The sequence below is a fragment of the Aythya marila genome, assembly GCF_965140915.1.
Source record: "Aythya marila genome assembly, chromosome: Z".
Classification (NCBI taxonomy): domain Eukaryota; kingdom Metazoa; phylum Chordata; class Aves; order Anseriformes; family Anatidae; genus Aythya; species Aythya marila.
In genome coordinates this window covers 68,506,924-68,517,264 of record NC_139080.1, presented here as the reverse complement: position 1 = coordinate 68,517,264, position 10,341 = coordinate 68,506,924, and the positions used below count along the sequence as shown (strand labels likewise).

The 10,341-nt window shown below is 41.0% G+C and overlaps 1 protein-coding gene across 1 annotated transcript; it reads right to left on the bottom strand.

Moving 5' to 3' along the window:
• Nucleotides 1–214: 214 nt before the first annotated feature.
• LOC309890212 (MARVEL domain-containing protein 2-like) lies at nucleotides 215–9,807 on the bottom strand. Its single transcript, XM_082783893.1, has 6 exons — nucleotides 7,681–9,807; nucleotides 6,023–6,055; nucleotides 4,859–4,995; nucleotides 4,105–4,276; nucleotides 3,637–3,687; nucleotides 215–2,752 (listed from the first exon to the last, which is right to left on the bottom strand). Exons 1-6 carry the CDS (start codon nucleotides 8,698–8,700, stop codon nucleotides 2,636–2,638), a joined length of 1,530 nt encoding a protein of 509 aa, XP_082640019.1. The 5' UTR covers nucleotides 8,701–9,807; the 3' UTR covers nucleotides 215–2,635.
• Nucleotides 9,808–10,341: the final 534 nt, after the last annotated feature.

The window sequence follows — 10,341 nt, the reverse complement described above, 5'->3', positions numbered from 1 at the left end:
GTTGCAGAGCAGTGCTTATACCAAGCCAAGGACATCTCAGCCTTTTGCTCTGTCCTGCCAACAGGCAGGCTGGGGGTGCAGTAAGAGCTGGGAGGGGACAGACCCAGGACAGGTGACCCAAACTAGCCAAAGGGGTATTCCATACCATCTGATGTCATGCTAAACAATATATAGGGGTGGCTAGCCGGGGGGGGGGGGGGGCGGACTGCTCGGGGTTAGGCTGGGCATCGGTCAGCGGGTGGTGAGCAATTGCATTGTGCATCACTTGTTTGTACATATAATTATTACTTTCCTATTATCACCATTATTGTTATTATTGTTATTATTATTTTGTTATTATTATTTTCCTGTCTTATTAAACTGTCTTTATCTCAACTCACGGGCTTCACTTTCCATTTCTCTCCCCCGTCCCAGAGAGGGAGGGGGGAGGGTGAGCGAACGGCTGCGTGGTGTTTAGCTGCCAGCCGGGTTAAACCACGACAATACAGGAGCAGGTTGCCCTGGGAAGTTGTTGATGCCCCTTCCACCAGGTTGGGTGGGGCTTTTCACAACCCGTGGTGGTGGACTAGATGATCTTTAAAGGTCTCTACCAACCCAAACCATTCTATGATTCCCCAGAAAACAAAGTCAGCTTCTTTTTTAGCGTTTTATAAACATCAGTTGATCCTTAAACTTCAATTAGTCATCTTCTGGTACTGACACAAAGCTCAGAATTTCCACTGAGAGCAACAAGAAGTCTGAGTGTACAGTGAAAGGGCATTAGATTGCAGTCTTTGACAAGGAGCTTACAAACAGAAGTTAATTTTTTAACATATGTAAAGCACAATAGGTATAAAACACTTGGCCTAGCTCCTTTATAAGGTAGAAAGGTTTCCTCCTAGTTGAAAAGGAGAGCTACCTGGAGAAGAGACAATTGAGACAAGTAGGAGAACAAAGTATAACACTTACTGCTGTCTGACCTCAGGCTGACAGAAATACTGAAAGACTGTTCAGGTGGATCAGACTGAAGTTTTTTCAAATGAAGAGGTGCCAAGTTTTCTAACTCTCTCTGTTCCCATAGTGTCTTGTGTTATTTACTTCATCCACTAAAACTCATGGAATTTAAGTGGCTGATAAAACTGGAATGTCAACTTCAAAAATATGAATGTGAGTTTGCAGCCATCACGATTGCATCATAAATGATAAGGGCTCAAAACTCAAAAGGGAATTAACGCTCAGAGAGAGGTATAGCAATGCACTTCCAACAATTACAATTGTGGCTACACCAGCACTACCATCACTGTTCAAAACTGGAAACGGCTTTCCTACACCTTCCCATTGCATTAATGCCAAAGTTGAAACCTTTTCTTTTGAAGAAAACACAATCAGTAAAACAAGTATTAAAATAACCTTAAGCAGAGCACCTCCTTTCCAACCAAATGCCTTTATGAACAATAGAATAACATGGTTACACTGCCTTTTTTTTAAATTAAAATGTATTTAAGAAAAGTCAAATTGCAGGTATAGAAAACTGTACAAAGAAACTACCAATGCTTCTAACAATTTCACTAAGTAAAAAAGTAAACAAAGATGTGAAAAAAGCATACAAAGAAGAGAATTCGCTAGCTCATGGAAAGATTTGCATATACAAACCTGTATCTCCAAGACACAATATGAAAACGTATGCTTTAGAAAATACACAAAACATCCTACCTGCCCTTATAAAAGATGCTAGTAATTTATACTTCAAATGGGAAACAATTTAATTCTCCGAATAATGAGTTCTCAAACACTTGCACCAAGGTAATCTTAAAACTTGTCCAAAACAAAAAGTCCTGTATCTTGCAGACAAAGAAAATGAGTGTTTTCCTTTTCTTTAAGGCCATGGAAACCTACTAAGATGAACCCTAAAATATATGTAGAGAACACTAGCAATGCTAGTGGACCACTAAACATGATTCCAACTCTGTACCTCTCTTCCCTTAAGGCCACATATTTGCTGTGTCATCTTGACAGAGGAGCATAGGAAACAAAACACAACCCAGCATACAATTATTGCTTAAACAGGAACTTATTCTGCATCCCTTATTAGGTGAAATTCCAGATAACTTCTGACATACAGCAGAGAATTTGAAAATACAGGAGTCTTATAAAACTGATTTCCTACTTTCTAAGTAGAAAACAAGTCTATAGAGTACTTCTGTGTCATGAATTACTCTGCCAAACCCCAGCCACGAGGAACAGCTCAACTCTTTCTGATACCATTAAGATGTCATCTATACATAAAATCTGAAATTGTTACAGCATTTATATACACACTCTTGATACAGTATTTAGAACTGCTTTTTTTAGTGGACTCTGCAGATACAGTATTTTCAGATAAAGTATGCACCCTTAAGAGGCCAGGCTGTGTACTGGCTGATGACAGCATAATGTTAACACCGGTATTCTAAACATATCTGACAGCTTCTTTACATGGATTTATAACTGATCTGCATACAAAACCTGACCATAACATACAATATCTAAATAAGTGACAAAATGATTAGGCAGTTATCCCCGTAGAAAGTGTACAGTTCTGAAAGTAAATAAATATTTTAAAATATGCATATTGATTTAAAAACCAGAAAGTAGTATCCCCGAGGTCAAGGCACTGCTATATTTGTACATTCCAATTCATAACTTTATCATAGTCCTGAATTCGTTGTTTTATGTGAGAAAGCTTATTCTTGAGGTATTCACAACGCTCCTTTTTCTCCAGAAATGCAGGATCCTGCCAAAAATACACAAACCCTTATATTAATATTCATGTTTTCAGTTTCATCCAAAAGTAGTCTATTACCAGTGATGTTCTTGATTAAGGACATTATACAATTATTCTCCAAAATCATATTCTTTCTTATTTCCTTCCTGTTTCCCGTTCCTTTGTGAAGGGCTGCAGGAAGAAGTTCTGCTTTAATGAGCTGTAGCTACACAGTAAACAAAGCAGCTTTTAAACAGAAATCTCTACGTATAAGTGACATTCTACTACATAATTTTATGCATGTGTTCTGGTATGTCTAATAAGCCCCTTTCCCAAAAGAGCAATGAAACTTAGCATGGACACAATTTGAATTTTATGAGAAAAAAAGGGTACTTTTAATGTATGACTTTTTTTTAATAGAATACTGCTGGCATTTAAAAATGACAAAGTGAAACTTTTTGGATCACAATGGAAATTATTTTTGGAAGTCCACTTTAATTTCATGCCACAAAGAAAACACAAAACTTCTTTTGAAGGCTAAGACTATCTTTTCTGTTAATGTATCTGCAGTCTGTGCCAGCTAGTGAATGTATATGAACTGGATCCCAAAAACTAAGTAGTCCTCTGAAAGGACTCTGGAATATTAATAGATGAGATGTACTCTTAGAAGACTGAAACCCTCAAAAGTGTTTTCTTCCACATCTGACTAGTAAAATCATTAGTCTCAAAACAGGTTGTTGACATGAATGAAGTGGGTAGTATGCTACAGTTTTAAAAGACAAAATATACAAAGCCCTGTAATTGCTAGGGTTACCCTGAACTAGCAAACTGTACCTAGTATCAGAAATGCTGATATTTACATTCTCTTTGCTATTCTTTAGATTCTTGAGCAATGTAAAGCTGAAATCACTCACATTTTTCTTTTTCTTGTATTCTTGCAGAACTTTTGATATCCTTTCCTGTTCCTAAGAAGAGAGACCACACATTTTTAAACACATTGAGTACACTCCTAATCTTCTTGTAAATTTTACAAGATACTTGTCAGAAGTCAATCTCTCAGTTGATCAGATTTATTGATTTATTTTAGTTGTACATTCTGAACTTGGGAAATAGTGAAAATAATTAATTTACTCCAACTTAAAAGCTGATAGCATGAAAATACTTTGGAAAAAACAAACAAACAAACAAACACACACCAATACAATCTAATTGCAACTTAGCAGCCTTGACTGATGACCAAACAAGAAAGAACATATTTGGGGAAAACTGTCTCTCCTACTGAGCCATTGCCAGTATTACTAGATGTTGTGCCCAAAGAAAGTCAGTCAGAATCTGCTTAATATTACCTGTGCTTTCCATAAGCCCACTTCACAGGTACTTACGTATATACTTCCAGGATGATGAGGAAGCTGTCTCATCAATGCATCCAGCTCATCAAACTTTTTTAATACAGCATTAACTTCCGCAGACAGTTCTTTATACTCGGCAAACTGATCATTGAATACTGCTTTGTACCGGTCTCGCATTTCATTTGTTTGAATTGCTGGGTATTTCCTTCAGAAAAAGGATTTTCAAGAACTAGTATTAGACATATGACTTCAAAAAACACACAGACCCTTGACATCAATATAGTATTCCTGTATTGACTGCTAATTTTGTAACCTGCTGAAATTTTCATGTATGCAAAGCATTGAAAGGTATGACAAATAGTATATAAATCGATTTATCGTCTCATACTTGACCATGTAAAGGCCTGCTCTTTAAAAGGGAGTATATTATCAATTTAGCACTAGAGTAAGTAGAAGATCAGTCAATTTTCAGTGGCTAAAAAGTAATTTCCCACATATGTGGTAATTTCCCACCCTATGTGGTGGTACTTACACTCTAGTAATTATTCTACACGTTAGATTATAACTTGTTCTAACATTTTGGTTGTGTTTGGGGATTTGTTTGTTTTTAAAAGTCCAGATTCCTTGTTTACATTGCTGTGTCTACAGCATTGATAAAGAATTATGAGTTCCCACAGTACACACAGCATGACACAGAAAACATGAATATATATATGAGAAATATTGAGTGAAAAACATCATCTGAGTATTCTCCATTATGTTCTTTTATCAAAGTCAAGACACTTACGCTAAATAGTCTGGCATCACTATAGGTTTAGGAATGTGTCCTGCAGGTATATGACCATTAAGTAGCTCCTGTTTCCTTTCCACTGATTTAAGCTGACTGTAATTGGCCTCTTCTCTTGGTCCATCACCACTGTCATACTAAGTTTTAAAAGGAAAAAAAAAAAATTAGTTCCAAATAGAAAGTCAGCTGTCCTTCAAATGCAATATAACAAACTCCATAAAGTAACCAATTAATGTGAAGTATCCGATTAATATGAAGACATTAATAAGAGAACTGAACAGCAGTACATTCTTTACAACCTTTACTATAATGAGAAAATTAGGAAAGAGTTACAGTAATGCTTCTCGTATAGTAACTGGACTTTCCTCTTCCCCTTGCATAATATTCTACAGTTTATCCCTTAATCCAGAAATAATAGCTCATGGAGTCGTTGCAGAAGACGTTAAAAAAAAAAAAAAAGTCTCCTGATTCAGTACTGAAGTAAGCAACAGAGAAGACAGTGGTGGGAAATTCACAGTATCTACTGGAAGACATTTAGGACTGAAAGAAACACCAGAAGTTCTCTGGGAATCATCAACATCTTTTGTAGTAAGATCCCATTCAAACTCTGTAGTATATGCACCTGCTTCTTTCTGCAGCAGAAGCACTAAAATCCTCTTTTTTGCTGATATTTCAAAGTTTGCAAAGGGGACTTGAAGCAGTCTTAGAGTCACAGAAGCAAACTGAAGTTACAGAGCACCTACTACTGTGCTTCCACTGGCTACTCTCCAATCTAAGTAAGCAACCAGGAGGGAAAAAAATCCCTAAAACGTGCAATGCATCAGACACTCTGCTGTTACAGGTAAGTCTGCAAAACTCTATGATAAGTGCTATAGAACTTGTCACTTCATGAAAGAGAGTAAGGTCACATACAGAAACAGACATTAGATTTTCTGTCTACAGTAAATTTTATAACCTAGACTAACGAGTGATAACTTCTTCACAAGCTTCTTCCAAATCTTCTAGGTAGAACACCATCCCAACTACATTGAAGAATTAAACCTAATCTTTTCCTAGCCTCCTCCCCTCCCTGAGTTGGTAGGTCAGCCAAAACGAAGAGTCAAAAGAAAAAGAATACACACTGAAATGCTACTAAAGAAAGAGAAAAATAAATTTCCTTCCTACCTTCTTTTCTGGTAAAGACGACTGTGTTTTCATCTATAAAACAAACAAACAAATGACAAACAAACAAAAAAACCCACGACCTTTAATGTTTTATTTTAAGTAATAATAAGATAAAAAAACAACACACAGACACTTAAACTTCTCCCCCACCCCCCAGAGTCATGCTGTACAGATCGTTATGTATTTATATTCAAGTATGAATAAATTTAGCATAAGGAATACTTTCAGATCAATTTCTTTAAAGGCTATTTAAGAATGTTGGAATTAACACAAATCACCAAAACCGACAGGATCTTCTGTAGCACAGCTGTTTGCAGCAGTGTAGAGGAAATACTCCAATCAATTGCCAATCACCTTGATTATTTCACATTCCAGCCTGTATTAACTTGCTGACACTCTGCAGTCTAGTTCATTGCCTAGCAAACACAACAGTGTGCTAACCAGTAACTCAACCAGCAGCTATTTTGCAGAGCATTCTCCAGACTAACCTCTCACCTAACCTGTATAATTGGCTTTAGAAGTATTGGCTTACAAAAAATAAAAATCTTAAATAACTAGAATAAAAGAACATTGATAATAAGAGGGAAGAATGTCTGAGCAACCTTCTATGTAATGCCAACAATCACCTCAATCTTGAAGGACATATTTGCAAATTTGTTAAAAATAAAGTTTTATCATACATCTGTAATTCACTTTTTAAAAGGGGAGCCTCAGTTTCATTGAACATGTTGGCAAAAAAAAAAAAAAAAAAAAAAACCAGCATTAAATGAAAATGCTACAAATCAACAAACTGCAATCATAAAGCTGATGAAACAACTTGGTATCTCTTACTAAAGTTATTTAAATACTGACCCCCAGTAAGTTAGGCTTTCACAGGTTTCACTGCAAGTTTTAAAGGTACATTAAGTTCTATTGATTTATTATTTTTTTGTTGTTGTTGGGGCATTCACGTGAAAGAGGTTTTTACGCAGATGACTTTGAATGTTCTAGCTGATAGTGCTAGGTCTCCACTATTAAAGTTTATCATTAACTAGGTGAGCACTGAAAGTTTCTAGTAGGGGCAAAGCCAGCTGCAAATGCAAGATAGTTTAATTCAAAAGATGAAATTACTTGAAATCTGAGACACCTAGATCTAGGCAGCTCTATTATTACCATTATTGCCTAGTACTGCTATATGCAAAGCTAAAAAGACAAAAAGAAGTAGCTTAGAATTTTGCTTGTAAGTCCAAATGCATATTTCATATTCTTATTGTGGCTCATGCTAGCACTTCACATGCTGAAAGCACATTCTTCAAAGAAATGCTAGGCGGCTTTAAGCCCAGCCCTACTAAAGAGCTGAACAGGCACATTGTTCATTTCTTCCTTTGTTTGGAAAACACATACCAGGAAGCAGTTCATCACCTGCTGCAGGAAGAGAACCCAGTATTCCAAAGCGAACAGAGCCCTTTCCCTACCAAAGTCAATAACAAAAAAGATTTTGGGCCAGGCATCTTCAATGCACCTTTTATTCAGTGCTCTGAGATTTGTGAAAGCCCACCCTCAAAGGCTTTGTGCTTGCTGCACACCTGATACGACCAGTCTTTGACACAGGAAAAGATCTTGGAGTGGTGCCCGCCATGCCATACCCACCAGAGAGAAGGCGGCTGCTCAGGACCTACCTCTCGTTCCATTAACTCCCGGTGCCTCCTGGCTCCTTCGTGCCTCCACAGCTTCAGACAAACTAACGCGCTAATCAGATAGACGACCACCGTGACGAACAGGAAGATGATTGCTGCTGTCTGACCTCCTTCTATGCGGCAGAAAGAGGCGTTTATCGGCGTCTTAAAGAACTGGTAATAGCAGAGACCACCTCGGTTGATGTCGTTGACATACACTATGCCCGCCGACATGTACAGAAAGAACATGGCCACATTAATGCCAAACTCTGTTAGCGGCCACCAGTTGGAATCGAGGAGGATGGTCCGGTAGTACATCGACATGCCGAGCACCAGCAGCACGATGGTGGCTATCCACGCCACGCCGGCTACCACCAGGATGAAAGGAGTTTTGGGTCCACTGTAGTAGTAGCCTCCGTAGGTGCCACTGGCCCCGTAGCCGTAGGGCTGCGAGTACCCGAACATGTTGTACCACTCGTTGTCCTTGTGCACGTAGGCCGTCACGCAGGCGAAGACGGCGGCGCCCAGCAGCAGCTCCACCACGCCGAGGATCCTGAGCAGGCCAGCCCAGGACTTCATGTAGGCGTACCGCTGGTGGTAGGCTTCCACCCGCTCGCTGTAGGTCATGCCAGTGGGCGCATGCTGCTCCAGCGACCCCAGCGAGTCCCCGCGCAGCATGGCTTCAGCCTCCTTCCTCGACGGGCAGCTGCCCCCCGACCCTCCATAGGGCTCCCGGTAGGAGCCGGGCACCGACCGGGGCTCTGCCCGCCTGGCGCCGGGCGATGCGGGCGGCGAGCACTCCACCCCATCCGACACGTACCTGATGTCGGACGCCGTGCTGCCCCAGCCGGCCTCCCGGCCGCGCCGGCCCTTGAAGAAATTCTTCCAGGAGTCGGGCACGAAGCGCCGCACCGGCTTCAGCTCGGCCGCCCCGCCGCCGCCGCCGGGGCCGCAGGGCGGCTGCAGGGGCAGCGGCGGCGGCGAGGAGCCGGCGGGCGGCGGGGACGAGGCGCTCCGCGACATGGCCGGCGCTCGGCGCGGCGGCGGCGGCGGCGGGGGAAGAGCCCCGGCACCTGCCCGCTGCGGCACCGGCCCCGGGGCTCCGCACCCTGCCCGGCCCGGCCCGGCCCGGCCCGTCCCGCCCCGGTGGCCTCACCTGCGGCGCCTTCCGGGCGGGCGGGACCCGAGCGGCGGAAACCCGGCGAGCCCCGAGGGGCAGCCGCAGGGAGAGCGGCCCCGGAGCAAGGAAGGTTTCCTTAAATTTACTTCTGTCGCTGTTGTACTCGCTTTTTTTTTTTTTTTTTTTTTTTTTTTTTTTTTGGGTTTCTTGCATGGCTCAGGGCGGGCAGGGAGCGTCCTGTCGTTTAGTATTCAGCTCAGGAATACCAGGAATTCAGTTCAGGGGAAGCAGGGGGAACTTCTATTGATGCTGGCTTGACCTTCTAGCCCACCCAAGTAGCTAAAGGGGCACTTCAGCGCAGACAAGTATCTCTTTAGCGAATGCCATTGTAGTGCATTAATCTGTTAAATTAGTCAGTGATACTTGGTCACTCTCCTATTCCTCTGCTTTAATTCATGACTGCTTGAGCTGCGGCTGGCTGCAAGGCAGCTCACCTCCACTGCGCTGGCTCAAAGTAAAAGGGAATCCATCCTGCTCATTCTTATTTGTCCTGTTTTTCTTCAATTAAATCTGGCACGCCTGGCTCTCTGTCAACAACTACCTCAACCTTTAACCTACCAACCATGTATTACCATGAAAAAAAAAAAAGTCTCCTGCTCTACCAACCCAGGAGCTGCTGCAGCAGGAGGGGACTGCCCACGCACCACACATGTCCCCCCATCACTTATGCTTAACAGCTGCTGGTTTCTGACTGTAATACCCTCTGTTCATCACTGCCAATTCAAGCTATATGTATTCTTTTCTCTTGTTGCTACCTTCAGTATTATGTTCCATGGCTCTGTGCCAACAGTGTTTAGTATGTATGTTGGGTTTCAGAGTGGTTCTTGGGTAATACAGACTTCATCATACAGTCTGTATTTAACTTCACAGTTAAATTAAGAAAACAATCCTACAGTGATAACTGTGAAACACTTTGTCAGATGCCCTGACAAACTCTTTCTTTTGGTTAAGAAAATGAAGTTAGTCTCATTTCAGTTAGGTGTGATCACAATCTTCCAACCTAGGAAATTCTGTGATTCTGTGATTCTGTGACAATCACACCTTTTATTAGAAAGATCATTACAATTAAAGCTTTTTTTTTCTGTTTCAGAGATACCAAGGTCATAGACATGTATCTGAGGCTCTAGAGGTATAAATGAACCCCATGGTTTAGAAGGCAAGGTAGAGTCAAAATACAGTATATCATGCTGTGTCACTCCACTAGCACTAAACAATCTGTATGTAGATCACTATAGTCTTGTAATTGAAAATATATTTATATGTTTTTTTTTTTTCCAAGCATTCTAATATAGAAGCTTCAGTAGATGTAGTTTTATAAAAACAAACAAACAAACAAACAAACAAACAAAACTTTGTTCCAAAAAAACCTGTGGTGTACTGGGTCTGGCTGGGATGGAGTTACCTTTCCCTGCAGCTGCTCATACAGTGCTGTGCTCTGCACTTGTAGCTAGAACAGCATTGGTATCACACCAAAGTTTTGTCTA